General features: G+C 39.5%; 3 protein-coding genes across 3 annotated transcripts in view; 2 read left to right on the top strand and 1 right to left on the bottom strand.

Moving 5' to 3' along the window:
* The first annotated feature begins 5,567 nt into the window (after positions 1 to 5,567).
* On the top strand, positions 5,568 to 9,637 carry LOC139210705 (SLC35A4 upstream open reading frame protein-like). The gene is made up of 3 exons (XM_070840834.1): positions 5,568 to 5,644; positions 6,549 to 6,647; positions 6,798 to 9,637. Exons 1-3 carry the CDS (start codon positions 5,630 to 5,632, stop codon positions 6,993 to 6,995), a joined length of 312 nt encoding a protein of 103 aa, XP_070696935.1. The 5' UTR covers positions 5,568 to 5,629; the 3' UTR covers positions 6,996 to 9,637.
* cd74b (CD74 molecule, major histocompatibility complex, class II invariant chain b) lies at positions 9,139 to 14,322 on the bottom strand. Its single transcript, XM_070840833.1, has 8 exons — positions 14,242 to 14,322; positions 14,012 to 14,103; positions 12,120 to 12,289; positions 11,617 to 11,687; positions 11,353 to 11,383; positions 10,580 to 10,792; positions 9,901 to 9,951; positions 9,139 to 9,762 (listed from the first exon to the last, which is right to left on the bottom strand). The coding sequence occupies exons 2-7, from the start codon at positions 14,083 to 14,085 to the stop codon at positions 9,908 to 9,910; spliced, it is 603 nt and encodes a 200-aa protein (XP_070696934.1). The 5' UTR covers positions 14,086 to 14,103; positions 14,242 to 14,322; the 3' UTR covers positions 9,139 to 9,762; positions 9,901 to 9,907.
* Positions 14,323 to 17,339: 3,017 nt separating this feature from the next.
* srbd1 (S1 RNA binding domain 1) overlaps positions 17,340 to 26,653 on the top strand; it is a 47,745-nt gene continuing 38,431 nt past the window's right edge. Inside the window, exons 1-9 of the mRNA XM_070841166.1 lie at positions 17,340 to 17,404; positions 17,854 to 17,918; positions 18,148 to 18,547; positions 18,881 to 19,120; positions 19,765 to 19,931; positions 20,242 to 20,359; positions 20,662 to 20,800; positions 21,201 to 21,297; positions 21,441 to 21,627. Coding sequence (XP_070697267.1) covers positions 17,854 to 17,918; positions 18,148 to 18,547; positions 18,881 to 19,120; positions 19,765 to 19,931; positions 20,242 to 20,359; positions 20,662 to 20,800; positions 21,201 to 21,297; positions 21,441 to 21,627 — 1,413 coding nt within the window. The 5' untranslated portion in view covers positions 17,340 to 17,404. The remainder of the gene's footprint in view (positions 17,405 to 17,853; positions 17,919 to 18,147; positions 18,548 to 18,880; positions 19,121 to 19,764; positions 19,932 to 20,241; positions 20,360 to 20,661; positions 20,801 to 21,200; positions 21,298 to 21,440; positions 21,628 to 26,653) is intronic.

Below are 26,653 nucleotides of genomic sequence, written 5' to 3'. Positions count from 1 at the left end.
AAATGACTGAAATTGATTTCTGTCAGTCAGCTATTCTCCTAATTGTTTCAGTTTCTCATGTAATTCTGGATTCTATCTCCACATAATGTCCTTAAAAAAGTGTATGTCATGTTCTGTCCAGTAGTGCCTCCAAACCAAGCCCTGACTTCCAGCACTTAAACGTAGACCACTTCTTCTTCGCTGAATACCAAAGCGACATTTAGTTCAATAGTTAAACACTCCAGAAACAATTCCTCTCACACATCATCACATTCAGTGCCAACACCATAAACACCTTCTCTCCTGTTTTATCCAAGAATTTAAACTTTACTGTTAGGGATCCCTCCCTAAATAATCCAGTGGTCAGTGTAGAAGAACATAGAAGAACCTAAAAGAATTGTCACAAATAAATATTTTAGTTGAAGAAAGTGTATGAATTCACCATTTTCTACAACACACCAGAATGTTTTGGCTAAAACAATTTCACCTCCACTGAGCATTAGCAGAATAACTTATTCAGTTGTCCCCATTGCACAAGCCTTATATTAAAGGATTTAATATTTTATCCTAAACAAAAAAGTACTGAATGTCACTATAACTGAAAAGCTTTAGGCCCAACACTTTAGCTTCCCACTTTTCATCGTCTCTCTCCATCTGTTTCTCAGACCTCAGCTCCAGTATTAAGAACTTACATGTTCCAGTTTGTCCCTCCTGCGAAGCCAGACGCTGGCTGAGTAGTCCTGCTGCCGCACTGCCGTTATTATGGAATTGGCTGGCACCGCGGAGGCTGGGATGGAGTACCCTAACCCCTGACTCCTCAGGTCCTGGCCACCCGATGGCCCACGGGTCCCTCGTAGCTCCATTTATCAAGGTGGTTGGTTGGATGGTGCGATGGTCTCTCAGTATTGGCAAAATAATCAATTAACTTGTTGATCTCCTGTTAATAGCCTTTTTGGGATGCTTTGTGTGCATTTAGCCGGATGACACCTTTTACTTTCTTTGCACATGATGAAAAAATTAATACGCTGATGTAACTGTCCAGCAAATTCTAAGCAATTTGCTGCAAGCATTTAGCTCCAGTGAGTTGTCGTGTGACAAAGCTTTCAGTATTAGCCTCGACCTCACCTCCTTTTATCAAAAATGTACTTAAACACACAAGATCAGCTTTACACTCTTCAAAAGTATCACAAAACAGCTCTCATTGTCATCATACCCGTGTTCATGAAGTAGGAGCATCCCTGTCTTCACCACTATTGGAAAATGTCCACAGGCTTTAGGAAATCCTCTTTCAATGTTCCTCTAGAATGCAAGGCTTCATCTCCTCAGTGTTTGCTGGGCTAGGCTGGACTGGGTTTAGCTGAGCGCAGATCTGTTAGGCTCATCCCTCAGCAGACCAGAGACACAGACGACTCTGATCAGGACTTCCACCGATTCAGGCATCCCCGGTGTAGGAGCGTATGTGTGAGCAAGAGGAGGAGAGAGAGGAGAGGGAGGGGTAGAGAAACACAGAGAAACACCTTGCAGCCCCTTGACAATAGCAACTTTCACTTCTTTCAGGACATCCTTCCCTCTCTCACTATATCTCTCTTTTCCTCCTTCGATGTGGTTCCAACTCTCTTTGCTGCCTTCATGTACAGTCACGTTCTTCCTTTCTTCCCACCACTCCCAACTGGAAATTAACATCACGTCTCACCCTTTACACAGGGTGATATCCCTGACTACACACATGTACCTGACAAACACACATACACACACACACCTTGGCACATCACTGCGTGTGAGTGGTGCAGTGAGGCTGCAGTACCTCGCTTCCTTTACCTTGGCTTGACAGAAAAGCAACAGAGCTTAAAAACTTTAATTGGCTTATAACTGGCATCAAGGCAAACCCATACATGCTATACACACACACACACTCACACATATACACATACACACACACACCATCTAAATGTGGAAATCATTAGTGGCACACAGCCAGTGCACCTTAACTTTTTAAAATGGAAACAATCCATTTTAATTGCATGCATTGACTCCAAGCTGCTGCCGTTGAAATGCTTTCAGTCAACAGTAATAATAGCCTATACCAATGCAAAGATACTCTATTATATGTAAAAAAAATATATAATAATAACTGGTGCCACATTGGTATTTAGTTTTCAGGATGCTGTCAGAATGAGTATTTATTTTCAGGTGGCATGGTTTTGACCTGAATGGAGTTCAGTCTCCTTCTTATATAATTCATCTGTCAAGATGTTATTGCTGGAATGCTGGAAAAAATACATTCAAACTTTTCCCTCTGGATTACTGCGCAGAAACCATTGAATATAATTATAAATAATAAGAATTTATAAATATGAATAATTGCAGCCATGGTTTTTTTTTTGTGTTTGTGTGTGCATATTTTGTTTTGTTTGAAGAGAAGCATACTGTAGTTTTAGATTATCATTCTTTCCATATAAACAATCTGTATCACAATCTGGAACAAGAAGCTCCAACTGTCCATATATGTGATCCTGGACTATGATTTACATGCAGGCTGAAAACATTGGTGTATATTACGTCAATTTTGCCACGATCTTCTGTTCTCCTAAAGGTCTGGAAGAATCTCTGACCATAGCTGGGGGCAAATATTGTCTTGTTTTACTCATCTGTTAAATAAGACAAAAAAATCCACATTTCATTTTTAATATTTTTAATGTAGTGTTCCTCATTTTTCCAAGTGGCATAATTGGCATTTAACTATAATTATTTGGTGGCACAATGTGCCATCTCAGCAGTGCTGAGTCATGCACATTTGTGAGGAAGCTCACTTCTCAAAATATCTTGGTCTTTCTACAAAATCCTATTCCCTCTTATCCACTCAGGTTGTATGCCAATCGCGTCTCTCTCTCTCTGCTCGAGCGCACAATATCAGTAGCCATCAGTGGAGACGCTGGCAGAATACTGAACACTGAGGTTAATGAGGAAATTTAACTGAACACGCACCAACTCAACCCACAACAACACTGAGCCGCTCTAAAAGGCTTTCAGGGTTTAAGCCACGGAGAAATGCATCCCGTTTTCTGGCAGATTCAAAGCTGTCTGATTGATGAAAAGCTTTCATTACACAATATTGAATCAAAGTGATCTCTGAACTATAACTTTCCACGAATTACATTTAGCATGTTCAAACCAGCAATGAGACAATGCATCACAGATATCCACAACAACAAAAAAAAAGACATAACAACAACTTCAACATTCAATAAAGCATGTGCAGTGCAGCTAAACACAGTGAGCAACATCGTTCATACACAAGGATCATCTTATCTTTAATAACACAAACAACACCCAGCACAATCCAGTGCAGCCAGACTCAGCGGAGCGGAGCATACGACAGAGCCAGCAGCACACAGGAGTGTTCAAGCTGCAGCACTGCTGAGGCGGGGCACACTTCATGAAACTATAACTCAGTGCTTTTCATACATGGGGAAACAGGGAGCGATTTGTATACACACTGAGTGACAAAAACAATCAATAATATTCTCCTACTAAGGTATAAGTTGCTTTTGACAGCGTGCCTCCTTTGCTCTTGGAAACAAGAGAGCTTCAAGCTTACCACCTATTTGTCAGAGGTTGACAAATATAACAGCTCATAGTATCAAGCTCAGGTAAATGCATTTTTAGTATTTGATAAGTTACAGTAATAAACTCGGAGGCACTCAGTGTCTCACCACTGTTGAGAAAGTGACATCAAATATAGCGAATATCCACCAGAAATGATTAATTAACAGTATGTATGTTCATTGCATGTTCTTCAGTACAGTATGTGACCTAGTATGCATGAAGCTGCTGAAGCTGAAATTATATAATATAATTTATGCGTTTATCACTGAAATGCAAAATATACCCAGGGTAGCTTATTAACACCACTTTTGTCCTGTTTTCAGTTAATTCTCAGCTGAATTAATTGTACATTTTGAATTAGTCCTCAAAAAGCCTTCTGTTAAACAGATAAACTGCCTTTATGTTGTGAATGCTATGTTTATAATGTGTGCAGGGATTTCTCTCCCCATCCTTTGAATTATAATAGTTACATCTGCATAAACAACCCTCGCAATATGGAGTCTTAATACAAATCCTTTTCATTACATAAGAGTGAAAATTGGGAGGCTTATTGAATAACAGATGATGCTTTAGTCATAAAGCTATAAAAGTATTTTTAAATTTTTTTTTTTTTTTTTTTTTGTTCACTGAATATTAAAGCTTTTATATTTATTTCACTGCTTATTTCCAATACTTTTTGTCTTATGACAATATGGCAGATTGTCCTCAACTCAAGCCAACAGTCCAAACATGAATCGACTCCATATCAGCCCCTGAAGTTATATATGGTATATGAATAGACATTTCGCCCCAAGCACATCACTGGGATGATTGCACCATAAGCTTCAATGACCTTTACTGTACAGTGGCATCCAAAGATTAGTCAGCCAAATATGCCCCAGCCAAAATCAATAACGCCCCCCCACAACCATCAACAGCTTTGAAGATCAGAAGATCATAGACACCTTACCTCCATCGCTCCCTTCAGCTCTTGAATGTCTGCTGTCCAGGGGGTGTGAGTGAGTGGTGTTTCGTCTCATGCAAGACGAAAATGCAAAAGATTTTTTATTCCAGCTTGAACAGACTGTTAAATACTTTGGTCCATATCAGGTTGGTCCTGCGATAACACTGAATGAGGAAAGGTTAATAGACTATCTCTCCTACCGAGTGTGAGGATTAAATACTTTCAGGCCCTCTAGAGTAACAAAGTGCTGCAGAGGAAGTGGTGTCTAAGAATTAATTGTTTATGTTCAGGCAAGATGGATCTTTTAAAATTCTCTACTGCAGTTACTGTCTCCTCCTATGTCTCTACCACACCAAATCACTGTCTTGTTCTCCGTCAAGTCTCAAATATTAGCCCTGTCCCTGTGACTCCGAGCTCTGCCACCTGCTCTCACTTTCACAGTCTCCCTTCGAATCACACTTGTGACCCGTCATCCAGGCTTGCAATACTTGCTGGGAAAAAAAGCGAACTTTCAACTTTAAAGGCTTCTGTCAGTTGTAATGACTAAAATAATGTGATGGCATTTCTGAGAGAACACGCCCGTCTCACCACTCTGTGATTCCTGTCTTTAATCCTCACAATCAACCTTCCTTCTTCAGGCTTTGAGTTGTTGCAGTGATGGTTACAAAATAGTGCAAAATTAACAACTCAGTTTAATGAATGTGACACCAATTTTAAGGCACTCTATCCTTCTGTCTCTATTTACTTACTCCAAATCTTTCTTACTCTTTTTTTCTTGTCTAAGTGTCTCATCCGCTGAACTCTCTCCTGCAGGCTCTCCCAGTTTTAAGCAAAAAGCTCAGGCTGCACAGGTTGTGCAGGAGAAATGAATGACTGGCTCTATGTTGTTTTATACTGCGAGCACGATAACGTGAGTAAGACGTGCTTCATCTTCGGCCTTGCTAAAACTTACCGGGCTCTAGGATGAGGAAAATCTAAAATCTCCGTGGGTAACCAGTGGAGGGCAGTGGGGTTCATTTTCAACACAGCTGCAAGAAGAAGAAGAAATACAGCTAAGCTAGCTAGCTAGCTAGCTATCAACACACTAGCTTAAGTGAAGCTATGGCAGATGACAAGGTAGGTGCCCTCAACGTTGTACGCTACTTTTACATCATAACTAGATATTTGTCTTTGATATTGTATCATAACAACCCGCTTCACTCACAGTGTCTGTCAGCAGTCATTAGCTGATGAAATAAAAGTTTGCACGCTATCGTTTTGGTTAGCTTAGCTCAGCTAGCATTAAGTGTCAAGTAGTTGGCTAACTAGTTACAGTATATGAATATAACTACTCTTTATTTTATTGGGGGTGTTTGAAATATAGTCACTGTGCTGTGACCAGATCAAACATTAACAAGCTATTGAAGTGGTTAAAGGAAAGAATGAAGTGGTGGCTAGCTGCTAATCCAACCCTCAATTAGCCTACTGGCTAACGCTAGCTAACTTTAAGGACTTTGTAAAGTTTGACTGCTAAAGAGACCAACAGCAGCGTTTGTTTACTTTGATGGGGAGGCAGGCAGTTTCGAAACAGCTTAGATTAGATGGACTATCTCAAAATGTAAATTAATATGGTACCGTTCACAAGACAAAAGTCTGTGTGTGCTAGCTACAGTCTGAACTAGTTGCCTCTCAACTAAGTTTGTGAATGTCAACGCGTTTAAACAGTATACACCAACATTAATAACCATGCGGACCACTCTTGATTAATGGTACACCTGTGTTGTATTTCTTTATGGTAAAGTCTGGTTTATACCGAATATGATTAAGTTGTTCTCAAGGGGACTTTGGCCGATATAAATCAAGAGGCAACTTTTAACCTTTAGTAGCATAGTAACTGATTTGCTCTGTCTTTGGTCTACTATGGTATATTTCATGAGAATTACTACCACAGGTTTCATTATTATCACAAGACATGAGTTACAATTTTCTGGGACACTGACCTGTTGTTTGTCTCTGTGTGTATTCGTGCACGTGTGTGCAGAGTCCTCTGAGCCAGCTCAAAGACCTGGTGGAGCTGAAGGACCAGCTGGAGGACATTCAGAGGCGGGTGGAGGATGAGATACAGGCTGGGGTTCCTCCAGTAAGGCTCACACTGACACTAATGCGTACACGCACAGGTTACTCCTGGTTGAATTTAGTTCACAGGCCAGGCAGTTTTAGAAACATGAGAATGTAGTCTGGTCAGACTACCCAGTACCAGGTGTAATCTCTCCTGTCCTGTCCCCCGTAGGGAGGCAGTCTGCTGGCCTCTCCTTTCCTGAAGGGGTTTCTGGCCGGGTACATTGTTGCAAGGCTACGCTCCTCAGCACTGATGGGTGTTGCCGTAGGAACGTGTACAGGAATCTACGCAGCACAAAACTACGCCGTTCCCAACATTGAAAACTCCATCAAAGACTACATTCGCAACCTGAGAGGAGGAAGCAAATGAGATGAAAGGAAGGAGGAGGAAGAGAGACACCTACAGTACCAGTGCAGCATATGGGAACAGATATGTATTTCAAAAGTACTTATTATTTTCGCCTTCCACATGAATGATTAGATAGACAAATGTATGGAGTACAGTGAAACAGTGATTAATTTCATAGATATATTCATCTGAACCCTTCCTACAGGAGTGCTTTGAATAGGTGGCTGAAATATATATTTCCATAAAGTGAACATATTAACAAGCATGTAAAAAGGATTACAAATGAATTACTTAAAACACAGGAGGCCCCACATTTCATCCCAATGTAGCCACAAACTGCTACCTACAATAGTCAATACAGCTGCTATAACTTATTTCTGACTTCACTGCTGTCCGGCCTGAAACCATAATAGATGTTTTCTTCAGATTTATTTCTACAAAATGAAACCAACCAATATCCACCCGTGCAGGCCAGCTGTGATGGTTATTGCACCTCCTTTCTTAAGGAGGTTCTCAGGGGAGAAATACACCACATCTCCTTTGCTATTCAAGACATAACGAGTATTGACTTCTGTGTTGTCTTCTGCCATCCAGCGGTTAGAAATCAATTAAAGCAGCCTTGACTAATTTGCACTTTTTGCTCAGGGCTTGATGGGAGCATCCCATGGTACTCTTCAACATGTCACTTGTCAAAACACTTCACGGCTCTTATTAGTTTTCACATCGTTTGCACGTGTCAGAGCAAACGTCTGTGGTGTGTCAATTAGCTTAGCTTAGTTTATTATCCTTTTTGAAATTCTCCTTCATGTGATTATAGGTCACTTTTTCAAGCGAAAATGTACGCCAAAGTGAAATTTTTGTTTTCACATATAGTTTTAATTACACTTGGAAATTTCAGCAAAACAGGGTGTGTGTTCAAGTGTTTTATATAAAGTATATATAAGAGTGCCTACTTTGGTCTGGACTTGATATTATCATCTCATGCCATGTGTGCAATAGCCTCTCCTAATGGGATTTGGCTGCCTATTTCATATGCTGGAAACTAGTAAATCTTTTGCACAAGTTTTAGGAATTTAAAGCTGTTATGTTCTCATTCATCAATCAATAATTTTGTTTTTTTGTTCCAAGAATATCAAAATCTGTCAAAGAAAAAGGTAAATAGTAAAAATTCTACTTATTTAAATTGTGTTGTCTGCATCATGTTTTGATGAGTTATATGTACTGTAAGGCTTTATTTCTTTTTGGGAGAGATTTTAATTGTAAAATTGTCAAACATTACGTCGATAAACAATGCTGTTGCTGCTTCTAAAACCAAATGCACAGAAAAACAGTAGCACATTTGATAAAATAGTACTAGCATTAGATTTTGAATTCTTCATTTTGTTGAGCAGGTATTTCACTTGGGTGGACAACTGGAAAATGTACATATTTTTGCCTAAACCTAAATTACGTTCTTCTCTATTAGCTGGTTGGTTCTGCACCAGTTCCGCTTTTGAAATACAGTCATGTATTTCAAAATGAGTTTCTGTCTGAATAAAACCCTGATTCTCCACAAAATATACAGTTTTATACACATAACCTGTCTGACTGGCTGACACACTGATTTGAGAGAATAAAATCTTTTGTCTGCAATTTATTCAAAAGTATATTATATCTAAGGAGAGAAATGTAAACGTGCACTAAGATGGTTTTCACATGACGGTAACAGTAGTTACCCCTGGTACTGTATTACTGTCATTGAAACCAACACACAATGCTAATGTACAAAGTTAGACCTGTAACAAGTGTTGGACATAAAAGCCATAAAGGAGCAATATATTGAGTTCATGGAGGTTGTGCTCATTTTAGCTTTTACTTTCACTGGAAAGTGTATTAGAAAGCAATGCGTACTGTATGTTGGGTAAGTGGATCCAAAAACAACCTGTGCCTATTGACAATCATTGTGGTGTTTTTTTTTTTTTTTTTTTGTGTGTTGCATGCTCTTAGTTTCCTGTGTATTATGTCTATGCATGTTTTTTTTCGTTTTTTAAGTAATACCTTTCTTTAAACACTCAATGCTGTGGATTATAGAAAATGGCGGGTCAGTCGATTCATCAGTGTTGAAGTATTCGTTTCAACACTTTGGATTTTTCCATTGTAGTCTTGTAAAAGAAAACCAGCGACGCTGTCTTTAAAAGGTTTAATTGGGTTGTTCAAATAAATGGGGAGAATACAGTTCAGTGTCCCAGTTCCTGATTTTACCCCAGTGTGTGTTAATATTTTGAATCATCAAGCGACCGTACTGTTTATCTGAATATTCTTTTAAAAATAAATATAAAGGGGCAGTAGACAGATCAGGTTTCCATTTACATGTGTCTAATGTTTACAAAATATATTAAATAAATGAATAATTACCATCTACCCACACATTGAATTGAATGCCCCTCGTTCCTTGTTATTACTTTTCACTTCACTGCTCACTTCCAAACATTGCAAATAGGTTCTTTTTTAGCAAATGTGACATGGGGCAAAATTTCAATTAAAAAACATTTAAATCTGCAAATCAAAGAACTATAAAATCCTTAACTTTTACACGCCATTTAAAAACTGAAAGATGTTATTAATAGCAAAAGTCACCTCTGTCCATATAATATTGGTTTGCAAGATGATAGCAAGCAAATAAATGGTTAGAATTTGTCAATTTATCAGCAGTATATAAAATCCCAGCAAGTACTGCAAATATGATTGCGATTAAAAGAGAAGAGAAGCCAGAATAATTTGAACCATTGCTTGTCTCCGCTTCAGTTACCTAAGAAACAAACAAAAACACAAGAAATACAGTTAATTCAAGGTTTTAACAACAATATAAACTAATCTCCCCTTAAAAATGTCCCTTTCCAGATGTCAAAAAATTCTGCTCTCACAGTAATACTGTGTGTGAACTCACCACAGTGTCAGACAGCAGAATCAGGCAGGCTCAACGCTTTCATCTGGCCACCTTCAAAGACACAAACTTGACTGTCAACGTTGTTGCTTAAATAATGGTTACAAAATAATCACTATTTCAATAGTAGAAATGTTTTAGATTTTATAAATCTGCTTCAAAGAAAAAACAGTGATAAATGGTCTGTATGTATTTGTGTGGCGCCTTTCTAGTCATTTTTACTACTCAAAGCGCTTTTACATTACATCCTCATTCACAAAGGTGGAATCTAAGTTGGAGGAAACTATTCTTTCATATACATTCACACACAGACGCATCATGTGGACTTGGAGGAGCTGGGGATCGAACCATTGATCTGACGATTGATGGACAACACGCTCTGCGTCTGAGCCACAGTTGACTAACAATAATGGAATTACATATGCCACGTTTTCTTTTATAAACGGTTACGTGCACCATTTAATTTCTTTAATGTCAAAAATCTTGCAATAATGAATAATTTTAAAAAAGTACTTGTATCTGCATCAGTAAAACAAATGCTTGTTCCTTTGCTCATGACCGAACCAATTTTCTCTGGTAACAAAGGGTGTGTGTGTAACATTAAAGTTATTCCTTTAAGCGAGTGTGGTGGCCATTAGAATCTGTTCTCTATCAAGCTTCACGATCAGCTAACTTGTCTCACCAGTGCGGGCCATGGCCCTGCAAATAGCCGGGCCATTGCTCAAGGATCCAGGGATCTGTTGCCCGTTGACTGGGCTCACACACCAGCAGCTCCCCATAAAGCACTGCTGGGCCTGGTAGAGGCCACGCTCGTCACAGGCGGGGTGGAAGCCCGGCACCTGCACGGAGACCAGACCAGCGGCCTCCAGCTGGCACTGAGTGGCCTGTTGACGGTCTGGGAGGGGAGGGGAGGGGAGTTAAATGACAGAAAACTGGAGCAATAACAGAAAAACCAATGTGAACATAAGACTAATGAACTTTGCAGGAAAAAAGGGAGATGTGTAATTGTAATCATATTGACATTAAATGTCTTCTAATGAGTAGACACATTGTGATGATTAATTTGCACATTGTACGTATCACAGATTGTATTCAAAGGTGGACAACTTGACAGCATCACAAAATGGCTCGATCGCTCCCCGGTGGCTGGCTGCAGGACAGGTGACACGTGAAAGTCACATGAGTTTCCCGGGGATGGTTTCTGTTGGTGGTTGTTATCACACTGACGTTTCAAGTGTGGTGTGACATTGTGATTGACAGCTAATTCTACCCTGTGATTAAGTAGGGCGGATGTATGTATGTATGTAGGGATGTATGTGACCTCGATACTCCAGCCCCCGACCATTACCGTGCAGACTCTAGCTCGCCAGTGCAAGATTGTGTGCAGTGGGAGGAAGTGAAGACATATTATATACAGTCATGCATATGAACACAGTAAATATGTATTGAACGTACCAGATTTTTCTGGGGCACCGGTGGAAGAATCCTGCAATACAATCAGTGAGACAAAACAGAGAACTGAGAAAAATATGACAGCTTACATTTGATTTTACAAGAATATGACAGGATTCATCCCACAAATGGATGAATGGATTAAATGTATGAAAGCTGGATCAATTTTTTTTTAATTGCATCATTAAATTCAAATAATATACCTGCACCTCCGTCATAACTACAGCCTGAAACAGTTTGCCTTCTACATCAGATGCACTATTTTACCTCATCCACAGAGTCGTCCATTAGGTTGGGCAGGGCTTTCATGGGTATGTGCATCCGCATGGGAACAGAAGCTATGGACAGAAACAGAAACGGTGTGTGTGAAGTAGAGAAAGACCAAGCCAGACTGAGGAAATGAAAGTTAGACAACAGAAACTTGGATCCGCTCTGGACTGAATTTAAAGCCAAAGTAGGAGCACAGCTTCTCTTGATGTAGCTTGATCTGCAATTCTGTCCTGCTTTGGAAGACATACAGTATAGTTTGTTTAGGACAAAGATTATATTTAATTTTTTTCTACAAATAACTAGATGGGCTTAGATTTTTATAAAAAAAGAGGGGAAGAAATGTCATTATGTAGCTCACCAGGGATTTTGCTGACATTTGATATTTTTGTCTAGCTGCTCACAAGACTGTTTTCAAATGAAGTTATACTTAAACAGCATCTGCTGTACACAGTAGCGTGCAGCAGACCTCTCCTGAACTGATCTGAAGTTGGCCTGCCCACCAGAGTTTCCCCTTGACAGCTCTGTCTTCAGGTTGGTGCTCTGCTCCTCCAGAGATCTGATGTCGCTCCTCTGGGTGAGGAGGAAGTAGGCAATCATCGCCTGGCCGGCAATCAGGACACAGGCCAGCAGGGTCAAGCCTGCCACCTTATAGGCCCGGGAGGGGCGGCCACTGGAGCGCAATAAGAGGAAGAAGGAGGGAGGAGGTGAGTTGAGAAGAGATGGAGAAGGAGAGGAGAAACATGTTTAATCTGGAGGATTTCTTGGCAGCATGAAGAAGAATTATTTGATATCATGGAGACCTGTTGTGTAAAATCATAAGCTATTTCAACTCCTCAAGGATCAGTATGTAGTTGACCTGCTCTGGTATTTTTCCTTATTAATAATTATAAGATTTAATACAGGCAAAAAAAACACTGATATCTGCCACTGACTCTGAGGTCATGATGACTAAATCCTTTGGTAGGTAAGAGAAGCAGTTAACAGGAAGGTGAAGGAGCAGAGGATGAGGAACAGGGTCTGATGCTTGACTGAGATTTAGAGAAATTCTCTGAAACAGGAACCTAAGAAATGGTTTGCAGGTTACTGTATACTAAACGTCACCATCAACTGATCAGCTGTTGCCAAGCAGACACTTAAGTGAAAGTTTAGGCATTTCCAAAACTCAATTACGCCTTTCACAGGCTTTTAGTTCCCACAAAGGCCTCATTTGGAAATTCCCATTAATAAAAACGGTGTGTCCTTTCTGAGACGACTTTAAAATCTCAACTAGCTGTGTCCATCATGTATTAATTTGATTCTCAAATAATGAAATACAGTCTTGTTCTTGTACCATTAAAGATACTTCATATTGAAGTTGTTTTTTACTCATGAAAACAAAAGACAATGCATGAAATACAGGATACCATAAAGGCTTATGTCACTGGTGACAGTTTTTGAAATGTATTTTTATTATTCTTAATGCACTTTCCTTGCTTTTCACATAAACATTGTTTTCTATTTACTTTTGTACTACATGAAAATATTTTCTAGATATTTGTTATGGATTTTTACCCCATCACTTTTCCATTATTGATGTTTTTTTAAACAGATTAGACAAACCTGTCTACATGTTCAGTATGACAAACTGAGTTTAAAGAGTCTGCTGATTGATTTTAATAGTGTTTAATGGAAACCAATGGCTGACAGGAGGACAGAAAACATACATAAAAAATCTGAAGATTAAAATAAATATTAAACATGAACAATCACTGATATGGTTTGCAAACTTTAGTTCAGTTCAACCTCAGAAATGATTAACCCTTTGAGGGTCTTCAGCACTTTCTAGTGTGTTATGATTTTTATTTTTAGCATATTTTATCAGTTTTTCATGCATATTGCTTATAATTTTGCAAGATGGTGAATTTTTCAGAGTTCTCAATTTTTGTGTATTTTAGACCATAAAATGATGCGCATCATGACAAAAACATGGCAATTTAAGGGTTAATTTTTTTAAAAACTAATTAAAATTTGATATGTATGATTAGGGCTGATGCTGGTCTAAATTAAAAAAAAGAAAGATTTTTAACATTTTTATGGCTTGTTTTTATGCATACACATTTATGTGTGTAAGGATCTTTAACGTGATTATTTCTGAGGACCTTCAAGGGGTTAAGACAACACTGATATCTACAGTTGAGAAACAAGCACAAACAAAAACACACACCAGAATTATTTTTCTATCGTTGTGAAGATTTTTAACAAAAGCCAATACACCAATTAGGAAAATGTCTTGAAGTAATTTACAGTTAATGGTTAACTTTGTGGGGACCAACCAGCTTTATGGTCCTATAGTGTTTTTAACCCTAACCCTAACCCTAACCCCCATGAATATAGAAAAACACACAATCCTTACCCCTGTGCTGGTACATTGATGGCTGTCTGCTGGCTGGTAGCCGAGATGAGAGTTTGAGTCTCTGGCTCCGACATTTTCACACAAACACAAACCTGTAAACACACAAATAAATATCCACATTTTGAGTTTAAATATACAATAACGTACATGCATACATATACGTACAGTAAACAAACACATACACAGAAACTGTACATATATAAATAGGATAGGATAGGATAAGGATATACCTTATCTTCCCTCAGGCGTAAGCTGTTTCGCAAAAATCAATGACCGAGTTAAGAGAGGGTTTCACCTTTAAGGCAGAGCAGAGACAGAAGGAACTGAAAACTACAGGCGGTGAAAACCAACACTCCCAATTCTTCTCTCTGAATTTTTGATTGGTGCCTCAGTTTGCCGCATCATCTGTTACCAGGGGCAGAGGATGTGATACTTAACAATCATAAAACAGCAGGTTGAGATATATGGCCTATATAACCTTTATATATTTGTGTTACATTTTTAATCAACTGGGGATTTGTTGACAATGATACAGTTCTGCATAGGGAACTGATTAAATAAATAAAATACAAAGAAATAACGCAGGCATTAATATTTCTGTTTCTATATTAGCTGTTGTGTTCTGTTAATTTCGAGTACCAAGACCATTTCTGGATAGGGGAATTCAGTATTTCTTTCATCAGTCAGTCTCATTGAGATTAGTATCTATTTTCAAAGACAGCAAGACAACAAAAAAGAGGAACATTCACAAAAACACAAATAGAACAAGAAAATTACACAGTACACAAAGAAGCCGTTGCATGAAACAGTTACATGAATCATTTAAGACATCAGCTAATAAGGTTTTAAAATCTCTAGGGGTTTTAAATGGCTCAAGTTTGAGGGCAGATTGTAGTTCATTCCATTTAAAGGTGTGTTTAATCTGAAATCAGTTTGGTCAACATTAGTGCAAACATGAGAGATATCTAGTTAGACATTGGATCCTGTACTGTAGTTAGGGGATTAAAATGAGAGAAGAGATGTGAGGTAGTCTGGAAGGTTCAGCCGAAGAGCTTTATAATTGAATAACATGAGGTGACTGTTTCTTCTTGCCTGTAAAGAAGTCCATCCAACCTTCTAGTACAGAAAACAATGAGTCCTGAATTTGTAATTTGTCATAAAGCGTAATGCACTGTGATTCACAGGGTTTAACTGCTGAAGAGTTGATGGGGCAGCATGAAAATACACAATATCTCCATAGTCCAGAACAGACATAAAGGTTGATTGTGCAATAATTCAACAGATGGAAGAATTTGGACACCCTTTAATCCTATATGAGAAACCCAGCTTGATTCTTATTTTTTGAGTCAAATGTTGACTGAGCCTGCTGTCAAGCCAGATTCCTAAGTATCTATATGTCTCCACAAGAGTGATATGGGTGCTCTTACATTTTAATGGCAGGATAGTCAGAGTCCCAGGTGGAGGTGTACTTAGTCTTTCCTGCATTTAAAAAGTGCTACTTGAAAAGAATCAAATGTGCACTGAAAACTAGCCTTCAGGCCTGGGCTGGGGTGGAGCCCTGAGCATATAAAATGGTATCATCAACAAAAAAGTGGACAATGAAGTATTTGTTAGAATGTAATATTTATATATTTAACCAGTTAGTTAAACAGCAATGGACCAATGGTAGACCCCTGTGGCACACCATTTCTGATGATTAGAAGGCTTCACTGAGAACTGTCAGCAACTATTACACCTGTGCTGGAATTTCTGGGCTGTGGATCCCTGTTTGCCATAGAATTAAATTTATAATCTTGAAGTTCAGAAGTGATAAATCCTTAGGTCACTATCTTTTTAATGTTTTCTTGCCCCCTGCTATAGCCTCTGACTCAGTCTTTAGGTCCATCATTTATTAAATTGATAGTTACCAAAATGTTATGGTATGTAATTATCATATCTGTTCCATGAAAGAAGAGCCACAAGGACCATACAGAAACAATGATAGATTTCATTAATATTTTCATGCACACTTTAAATAAATATCTGTAAATATTCTGCTGTGATCAAGCCCTCTTAGCACTCTGTATACTTATTCTAGATATGTACATGTGTGTAAATCTGTTCCCATGTTGTCCTCGCAAATTTTGGTCTACTGAATTAATCCAACATCCTAAATGTGTTAAAACAAAGCTAATAATACTTTTGGTGGAGCTGCTTCACAATTATAGCATTCCCCATTTCCCAAATATTTGGAAATTTGCCCCAGATTGGTTCAAAGCATCTGATGGATACTGGCCTGCTTCTCACAACATGGGCATCAAAACAAAGTATTAAACAATTATTGTGCCAGTGCAAGTATTGGAGTTTTTCATCTGTTCTGACAGATGACAAGCAGTGGCTAAAAGGAAGTGAGAGCACAGTGGGAGGGTACAGGGAAATATAGTGAAACAGTTGAACAGTTCCAGTAAGAGTTCTTATGATCAGGTTTAAATGCAAACTTATATAGTGTCATTTATGGTAGGAATTGGCTCAAATTATAAAAAGCTTCCCTGTCCTCTCATATGAGTTATGAGTTGGATAATTTACAGACTGAGACGAGCAGAATCTAATGAATTATCAGTGTGAAACCTATAGGAGATTTTTATAACCAGTCAATTGCAATACAATCCAGTCCAATGGGTGGCGGTAAGGAGCCTGTAAGTGTTGCCTGAAGAAGTTTTTGCCTTTTAATTATATTATATTACTATATTAATGAAATGAAAACATAGATATCAGAAAAAAACTGAAACTTGAAAATTAGAGGATAAGCACATTGTATGGAAAGAAATGAATAAAGAGTGGCAGCAGCATTGGAACCAGGAGATAAGAAGAAAGCACTTACATTTAAGTCAAAATAAAGTGGGCTGTGAGTAAGAAACATACAGGAGGAAGTAGAAAAGACTAAAGATATGACGTGGCTGGGACACAGTCACCTGAAAGGGACTTTTCACATTACAGAGAAGCGTCCAACCGGTTTTTGTGAACACTGTTGGGTATCAGAAAATGTAGAGCATGTGATTGTTTGTTGCAGGAAAATATATCAGAGAGAAGGGACATGTTGGAGGTAATGAGGATCAAGGAACTGTGCTTCCAGCACAAGGCTGTGCTGGAAGGCAGAAGATGTTTGGTCAGCTTCCTAAAACAGAACTTGACTGAAATAAATCTTCAGCCTAGAGTCTAGACATTGTAGGACTATCTCCAGTAGATGGCAGTAAAACAACGCTAGGGACGCAAGCTGCCGTTAAAGACCAAAGAAGAAGAAGAAGACGGGACGTTGTCATTGGCTGAACTCATGCTGTTGCAGGAAGCAGATAACGCTGCCTCACTAGCAACAATTTCCAGCGGAATACCCACAAATACTGAGCATTTTCAAAGGTAAAGAAGTACAAATGATCTTTTACGCTTCACACCGTGCGGGAAGATAGTGTCATAAGCTAAATGAATATGCTACGTTGTAGCGCCATCCAGCCAGCTAACTTTGCTAGCATCAGCGTGAAGCGCCAAATTTGAAACACCAGCTAACATAACCTTGGTTATCATAACAAACTTTTGCAAGTTCACGTCGGCTTCAGTAAATTTAATGATCCCGTTACAGTTAACGTTAGCACACATACAATAATCTTGCTTTTTGTTAAAATAACTAATTTGCATATTAGGTTATGTTAGCTAGCTTGCCTGTGGGTAAAGGTTACTGTTAACGCCACACTTCAACAATTAACGCTACTTTTTATAACCACTTCTGCCATTGCTGATCAGTTAAATTGTATGATTTTAACGGCACAGCTTTGATACAAAGCTAGCTAAATAAACACCTTCTCTAACAGATGTCACGAAGACCCCGAGCAACAACCGTCAAAGTTGCCAATTACAGAGATATGGACTCCGACCTGTAAGTGATTTCCATTCATTAATAGCGGTCATGTTCATACTCACATCGTTAAACTATGTGCATAAGAGTCTCTACTGCTTGATGACAATATTCTGTGTTTATAACGTTTGGAGGAGAACAGGCAAACCTGTAGGAAAACGAACAACATTTAACAGAAAGATCTCAATCCTAGTCTGGCATAAGAATTACCTGGTTTTTCACTTTGTTCCAACTCTGCCAACTCTGACAGGTCCTTTAACCAGACAGTGAGTAGTGATGACGATAGTGAGGAATGGAGGCCAGCAGAGCCAAAGCTAAAAGCCCCCAGAAAGACTGCCAGAGCTCCTGCAGCTGAGGAGAAGAAAGCACCGGCTAAGAGAGCTGCTAAACCAAAGGAGCCCAAAGCACCAAAACAGCCTAAAGCTCCCAAAGAACCTAAACCAAGGGTGCCACGCAAGCCTGCAGCAGGGCGAAAAGCACCGGCACAGAAGGACTCTGGTGCACCTAGGTTGGCTGGAACGAAGAGGAAAAAAAAAGATGAGGGCACAAACGATGAAAAGATTGGAGAAGACAAAGGAGAAAAACAAACAGACTGTACAGAAGGAGAGAGGGCGGAAGAGAGTGGGCCAAGTATTCGAATGAAGGAAGAGGTAACACTAATGGCCATTTTAATGAGAGTTTATCTGCACACACACATACAAGAACATAAAATGGAGTTGGCAACAATTATAACCACAAGATTGTTTGTATAATTTACTGCTAGTTTGTAACTGATCTCAGAATATCTCTCGCACATAATGAAGCTATTTTCCTTGAGTTGTCGTTCTCTATGCAACACTTTCTAAAAGTCAGCAAAGGTCTACTTTGTCTACAGCTGATGTTACTCTCTAACAAAGTATATATCCCGTCACTGATGGCAAATTCTTTCAATCCTTTTTTATTTTTTCGCTCTGTGTTTATCTTTATCTTGTATTGTCTTGTAGAGAGTGTCATTTATCGTGTCAGAAGCCCATCAGGCAGAGCGAGTTGCAGACGAGGGGTCATCACAAGCTGGGCTTAGACCAAAGAAGGAGGAAGTGGAGGAGGAGGATTTCACGTTTGATGAGCCCTGTCAAAAGAAACAGAAGACTGATGGTGTCTACCTGGGACAACCAAGTACTTTTCCATCATCAGGAGCACAAGCTCTAAGGAATGAACTCAATATGAACTGGGACTTGATAGAGGTATTGTTGGGTTCTTTGGGTGCGTTTTATTTATAGTGTTTATATCTTTGTCAGATGGTGGAAGCATCTGCAGTGACAGCCCCTTCACTGACTGACTGACTGGCAGACACACAATGCTGAAATATACTGACAGTTTGCAGGTGGCCAGTCGGCACCCACGAAACTGCTACAACCAGTTGTTGGACAAACGGCAGCACTTTTTATGGATTTCAGTATTAAGCTATTGATGAGAACATGACCCTTTTTAGCATAATTTCTATAAACTCTCTGCTTCTAGTAGCTATCCAGTCAGGAAATGCAACACCTATAGTGGGTGTACAAGTTTTGATAGTTACAAAACTAGTCTAAAACTGTAAAATGACCCACTGCCGAGAAGCAGATGGACAAAGTATGTTAATACCTCAAAGAGAAAAAGAGTAACTGTTTGTTGTGCCCACAATTTTTTTCCTACAGGCTCTCTATACTATAAATGCACCCAAAATTACTGGCTCCGATATATTAACAATATACCAACTGTTTGTATGTCAGTTGGTTAATGGGGGGGGTTATATAGGCAGTGTCTTATCTAATTTGTTTATATATGTTGAATTATATGTATTTATATATGTTTTTTTTTGAATATCTTTGTATGTCTTTCCCCTCAGTTGCTGTCCACCTTTACATGTGTGGAGAGGTGGGTGTGTGTAAATATCATTGCACTGCTTCGTGAGGAGAACACGGTGCCGTTCATGGTGCGCTACCGCAAAGAGATGATTAACCACATGGACGCTGATGCAGTCAGAGACGTCCAGCTGGTATATGAAGAAATATGGTGAGAAAATGAAACATGGAAAAAGAAACTAATGCGCCATATCACCCATTCATACTCTTTCCAACATTCACTAAATACATGTTAATACAAAGTTTCATATGCACAGCTGTAGAGATGAAATGTTTTTTGCAGAATGGTCCTTTCCAGACAGCATGTTTTGACATTGGCCAGTAGATGGTGCTATTGGTCAAGCTTTGAAGTCTTTGTTTATTCTGTGTGTATGTGTGTGATGATTTTACTCTGTATATAATCTGCTCTTCTTTATGTTGTTTATGTTTGTGTATTTGTGTATGGGGGTGTGTCGCTTCAGTTCTCTAGCCAAGAAGACCCAATCTGTGATTCAGACCCTTAAGAAGGATGGGGTTTTGACTCCTGAATTGGAAGGAAACCTGAGGAGCTGCCGATCAGCTGATGAACTGGATCACGTGGTCAGAATCACATTTTTATGCTAGTGATATATCATTTAAGTGTGATTTGAATCTCTCATTCTTTAAGATTCGGCTTTTCCAAATGTTTTATTATTCATTTGTCTCAGTTGTAAACATTTAATACTATTAAAACTATGAAAACGAAGGCCGAATGGGATTAAACAGACCAGAAAGAACTAACTTTAATAGTTCTAACTATACTACAAATGTATTTATTTATTTTATTTATCCACACTTGATTGTGGCTCGAACACCTGTCCTTACCAATCATCACAGTCTGGTGCCTCTGTCTTTGTCTGCAGTATGCTCCCTATAAAAAGGGCAGTAAGCTGACGAAGGCTCGCAGGGCCAAAGCACTTGGCCTTGAGGTTGCCGCCTCTGCACTGATGGACACACCACACACTCTGGATTTAAGGGCATGGGTAAAGCCTAGTACTGAGGGTACGTCATAAACACATACAAACACAATGAAACATTTTTGAAGGCATGAAATTATGCAGCACTGAAAATAACTTTATATTTGGACAAGAACCCCTGAGGCCTGTTGGCCCTTTCTTGTATCATACTCACAAAGAGAAGATGTTCATCTCAGATCATGTTTCCTGAAATTACTGACAGCAGTGATTTATTATTGACAGATTTTTAGCCCTGTAGCATAGCACACATTTATTTCAGCTTTAATTCAAATACCTAACATGTACAGATTCAGACACACAAACATACACGCACACTTGAATTGTGAAAAATGTAACCACACATTGTTGACATTATATTTGCTGTTATAGATTTATAGAGGCCATTAAAGCTCCATGAGTACTGTATGCATGTCTCTGTCTGTCAGGTCTGTCATCGGTGGAAGAAGTGACCACAGGTGTGGAGCATATCTTGTCTGATATGATGGCCAAAGACCCTGAGACTCTCACCTACGTAAAGACATTGTGAGAACATGCACACATGTGATTAAATTGATTTAATTTCCACAGTGGTTTGTTTCATTGATTTCTAAGCCAGACCAATTTTTTAATAATAATAAAAAAATAACCTATTTCTTTCCCTATGTGTTTCTCTCTCCTCATGTCAGGTGTGAGAACAGCTACGTCACTATCCAGTCCTCTGTGTCCAAGTCGGCGCTAAAGGAAAAAGAACAGGACAAATCTGGCCGAAGCCAAAAACAACCACAGGCCCAGCAAAACAAAAACAAGGACATGGACAAGTTTCACCTCTACTTTAACTTCAACTGCAACATCCAGCGCATCCAGTCCCATCAGGTAGCAGTACAGACCAGTTTATCAGTCTGATGATGTGTCCGTTCACCTGTCATTCCCTTATTCCCTTCCTTTCCTTAATATTGTATTTCCACTAATAGTTTGCATTAATTCTTAAAGTACCATCCTCGGCTGAATGATGGTCTGACTGTTTCACAAAAGCTTTATTGATGCTACATACCTTTCTACCTTCTAACAGCATTACTCCCTCAAAATAAATGTACCAACTTTTATAGCTTAAGTATGGCGATAAATAAGAACCCTATGAAATAAATGGGAAATGAATGTCCTCATCAACAACAAATTCTTTAAGTAAGCAGGACCATGTTAAAGGTCATTTACGTGTGTTTGGTGTGCTTGGACTTACCTGTACACACACACACACACACACACACACACACACAAACAAATGTACACCATGTGTTTGTGTCAATCAGTCTGCTTCATGTGCGCTGTTTCTATATGTTAGCCATGTCAGTCGCAGTTAGGCTTGTCTGTGCCTTCGTATTTACCCCTCCTGTGCCCTACTCTGCCTCCTCTGCTCCCCCTCTGTCTCTCTAGTGACTAGTGGGTTACTCAGAGTTGGTCCCAGGCCTCATGTGTCATCACAGCTTCCATCACCCGCTGCTTCTCTGCCACACCACACTCTCTGGCAACCGCGCTGTGCCCTACAGTCATACAATCACATACACATACATGCATGCGCACACACTTGCTCACACACAAGCATACCCTGCAAGTCCCCTCATTCTCTCCCCTTAACATATGTGACATGTCCCCTGCTGACATGCCATTGGATTAGGAAGCTTTGATTGACAGGCGCTCTCGTGTAGTGACAGCTACTGCTGCTGGGCCCACAGGCGGACGGAAGGATGGGACGAGGGAGTGGGGGTGGTAAAAGGGAGGGAGAGAGTGAACAGATGAGCGACGTTGAGGTGCGTCCGTCACTTATCTCTCTCCCTCCGCTCTGATCTGCCTCCCTCCCTCTTTTCCTGACTAAACCTCAGCCCTCCAATCAACTCCACACTTCCCCTTTCCGCCTCTCCTCGCCAGTTTAAGAGAGGCCTTTAATTCGATGACTCGCCCGTGTCATGGAGCGTTAATCCACAGGCTGCTGTGACCCTGCGAGCTGTCGGATTCCGGCTAAAATGAACCTTTTCTAGCCGTCAAGTTGTCGGGAAGGGGGAGCAGGTGGGAGATGTGTTTTGACAGGAGACATGTGTGTGAGCACACACATGCCCGTTTGCTAAAGCACATTTTATTAAGCCCCAGCTCTGGTGGTTTGTTAAAGGAAAAGGACGGGGCATTGTGCGAAGGGAGAAATGGAAAGATGTTAAGAGTTGGTCCATTGAACATGGAAGTTCACCCCTAGATGGGAAGTAAGACCCTGTGGTGGCAGACAAATTTAAGTGGTAAAGAAATGACAATTTACAAAAATGATACATCTTTGAAATAAAATTTGAATTGAGGTATTGCCTAGTTTTTATCGATCATTCACTTTAAAAAGTAAATAAAGCTTCAACTGATGTTAATTTTCATATTCAGTGAATCTGCCTGGATTCATTTATTAATCGTTTGGTCTATAAAATTGCTCTAGGCTAGGTGATGACATTAAACAGTTTGTTTCGACCGACAAAACCCCACATCAGACCTCGTCCGGTTCAAAACCACAAACCATTTTGTTGCAAAGAAAAAGTGGCAAATTCTCTTAATTTAGAGGCTGTAATCTGTGAGTGCTTGGAAAATGACTGAAACTGATATAATCAATAATTTAAATAGTGGCAATATAGTAGTTGTAATAATAGTTGTAATATTTAGATAAATATATTACTGTTGTAATGTATTTATCAACTAATCATTCAGCACTAAAAAAGACTTTTCTGTTATGTCGTTTTATGGAATAGTTTATGGAATATGGAAGTTCCACAATGCATGACTTATGTAACAGTTTTATAGATTTATCTAAGTTTAGTGTAGAGAAAGACCTGGTATCAGTACGCCTTAAAGCATTAGTCATCTAGTTGAGATGCTCAGCTCAGATTTAATTCCATCAAATTTGATTTGAGGCCTTCTTCGAATGGTACGCATTTACCTTATAGCTATTAGCAGCCGGTACGCTCTTGAGTATGCCAGGGCAGATTTGTTGAATGCGCAGTGGGGATTTGTAATGCGATTTGCGTTGTGATCAAGTGGTAGTTTAGCGCTTCAGTGTGGGGCTCGCCTACAGAGGATCTTGGGTAAATGGAACTGTTTCATCAATTAAACACGTCTTCTTGATGGACAGGTGGGGAAAAACAAGTTTATTTGCAGTCTCTCACTCACTCACACACACTCACACACACACACACACACACACACACACACACACACACACACACACACACACACACACACACACACACACACACACACACACACACACACACACACACACACACACTCTGAGTGTATTGCTGTTAAAACAGATCCTTAAAGTATGTGATAACACTTTATTACTTCTTGTGGTATGCTGATGTAGTACACAATTCATTTGTCTTTAATGTAAAACATGATAAATAATCTGTAGAATTGACACCAACATACAGCAGCAGTTTTTGCGCTTGATTAACAATTAATAATGTTTATAACAATATATAAGCACTATTAACAATTGGGAGAATAAGTCCCCCATGTAAAAATGTAAAAACATAAATTATTTGTAGCATAGTTAAAACTATTAAAATTAGTTCTTTCTGGTCTGTTTAATCCCATTCTGCCTTCGTTTTCATGGTTTTAATAGTATTAAATATTTACAACTGAGATAAATGAATAATAAAACATTTGGAAAAGCCGAATCTTAAATTATGAAGTACTGCAAGTGCTAATTGCAATGGTTTACTTATCTCTCCTTCTTCATTCTGGTCTGAAGTTTGTTGTTCCATGAACAGACCTCATTGTGTGTTTGTTTTTGGAGAGAGTGCAACAGTGAAAAAGGGTCAAAAGGAGTACTGAGTTCTCCTGGAGCAGTTAGTATGTTTGAGTAGAAGATCCATGAATAATGGTGGACCATGATCCCCTCAGGTGACTGATATTGGTATTTTTTTTTGATAGAGAGTCTATATGTATCTGGAACCACACTGTTTAAAGAGTCACTAAATGTCGCTTACATTCTGAATGCTTTGCCAGCTATGAGATCAGTATAAGGAGTATAAGGCAAAGCGTTGGCAGCGTTGTTCAGCTGTTTACATATAAGTGCATTTACCACTCGTACAGCACAGTGTGCCCCATGTGTGTCAGCCAGGTCTGTAAGTCGAATCTGCCAGTATGTGTGGAGCATATGTTTGTTTATCCTTGATATGTCGGATGGATAGATGTGTTGATGATAGTATTCCTCTAAAGAAACAGTGAGAGAGAGATGGAGACAGATAGAGAGAGGACAGTTGTTGGCTGACTGCCCTCCCTTAGGGGCTGGTGGGAGGATGAAGGGACATCTAGGAAAGACATTCTGTCTGGTCTTGTCAGAGTTTGGCCAGTACTTTGTGACATGTCACTCGTGGCCCATCTAACACACAAACACACACGTCTCACTCTGTCTCACATCACCCTTCTGTTCAGATCACCCTCTGTCACCCACCAGTGACCCAACCCAGGCAGAAACTGAGAGACGCTCAGACAGACTCCAGGTTATTTGTCAGCAGCGAGGACAGTGGCCAGCTACCGAGGAAAACAGAGCAAGGACAAGGATGGAAGTTTTGGTGGGGCATAGTTACACTCACAGTTAGTAAGAGGAGATTTATTTGAAGTTTTATATATGTATATGATATATAGTAAGTTTTTTTTGGTAGTTAAACATTTAGGTTAGGGTTCGTGGATTTGCAGCAGTGACTACCTGTATTGCCTTAAAATCGATATTTATCATGAAATGGGTGAATGGGCTTTAATGATTTTAAATCATCTGTTTTCCATTTAATCACGTTTTTCTGTTTGGCCTCTATCTTCTTTGAGTGTTTACCTATGTTACTGTGACCTACAATAGATATTTTTTTGGTTTGACACCTTTTGAACTTTTTTGCTATTTTTCTTGATTTTCTTAACATTGGCTTATCAACCATTCCTCATTTTTAATTGATGATGGTCATATTCAGTTTTTAAATACTTTTTCATCCCCACATTCAACAATCAGACGGCGTGCTAGTTGTTGGAAGTAAAGGAATTAGCCTGCAGTACATGACAATTCTGTAAAAACTGTATGTCACTCTTCACAACACAAAATGATCTTAAAAAGATTGAACGGCGAACCCTGAGAACACAGATTTAACAAGGCAAGTTTGTATTTACTGCTTTCATTTCACTCATGGGCTCTCCCAGATGTTCAGAGCATTCACAAAGTGTTTTGCTTTGTTCCCTCGACAGCACGTTAAACTTCAGCGCTTTGATGAAGATTGTTTGAGAAATCTCGTCACAGTCAGTGTGGCAGCCCAGGGCAGAAACATGCCAACCGAAGAGAAATCTAACTTTTAATCATAATTCAAGCAAGCCTGCTGCATTAATTCTTGCCTCTACTGCGCCATTAGCTGTGTTTATGTTTTTATTTTTGTGTGTGTGCGTTGCATATAGTGCAGCACATCTTAGGGTGCTGCTGAGCCATAATAGTTGTGGCACCACATGTGTGGGTGTGGGTGGGGGTAGGCCTTGCGGTCTCAGCGCTGATGGTGGCGCACTGGTGGCATTTGTCAGCTTGCTTCTTCCGCTTGGTTTCCAGATTGACGTCTTGTTTCTTGGCCCTGTTCTGTGGCGGGATAAAGGTTCCCCACTGAAAAGGTCAGACACTTACTACTGTTTGCTTAACAGCATGTAACAGTTCCTCTGAGGGGGGACCAGCACACAACACAACAGGCCTGGCCACAGGATATACTCCTAGGCTTATCACTTTTACATGCATGTGTGTGGAGAGTGAAAAGATTTTGTTTTTGTGCTAACGTGTTGAGATTTCAGTATATGCATTTTTTTATACATGCACATTGTGTATACAATAACCTTGTCTAACCCA

The sequence above is a fragment of the Pempheris klunzingeri genome, chromosome 12 (assembly GCF_042242105.1).
Source record: "Pempheris klunzingeri isolate RE-2024b chromosome 12, fPemKlu1.hap1, whole genome shotgun sequence".
Taxonomy (NCBI): Eukaryota; Metazoa; Chordata; class Actinopteri; order Acropomatiformes; family Pempheridae; genus Pempheris; species Pempheris klunzingeri.
This window is presented reverse-complemented; position numbering and strand designations above follow the sequence as displayed.

What these genes read in the sequence shown, in the direction of transcription:
- LOC139210705 (XM_070840834.1), top strand. An exon ending in TACAGGCTGGGGTTCCTCCA is followed by an intron (nt 6,648 to 6,797) that starts GTAAGGCTCACA and finishes TGTCCCCCGTAG; the next exon opens with GGAGGCAGTCTGCTGGCCTC.
- cd74b (XM_070840833.1), bottom strand. Translation starts at nt 14,085, where the DNA reads ATGTCGGAGCCAGAGACTCAAACTCTCATCTCGGCTACCAGCCAGCAG. An exon ending in TGGACGACTCTGTGGATGAG is followed by an intron (nt 11,384 to 11,616) that starts GTAAAATAGTGC and finishes ATTGTATTGCAG; the next exon opens with GATTCTTCCACCGGTGCCCC. An exon ending in CGGTGCCCCAGAAAAATCTG is followed by an intron (nt 10,793 to 11,352) that starts GTACGTTCAATA and finishes CTCCCCTCCCAG; the next exon opens with ACCGTCAACAGGCCACTCAG.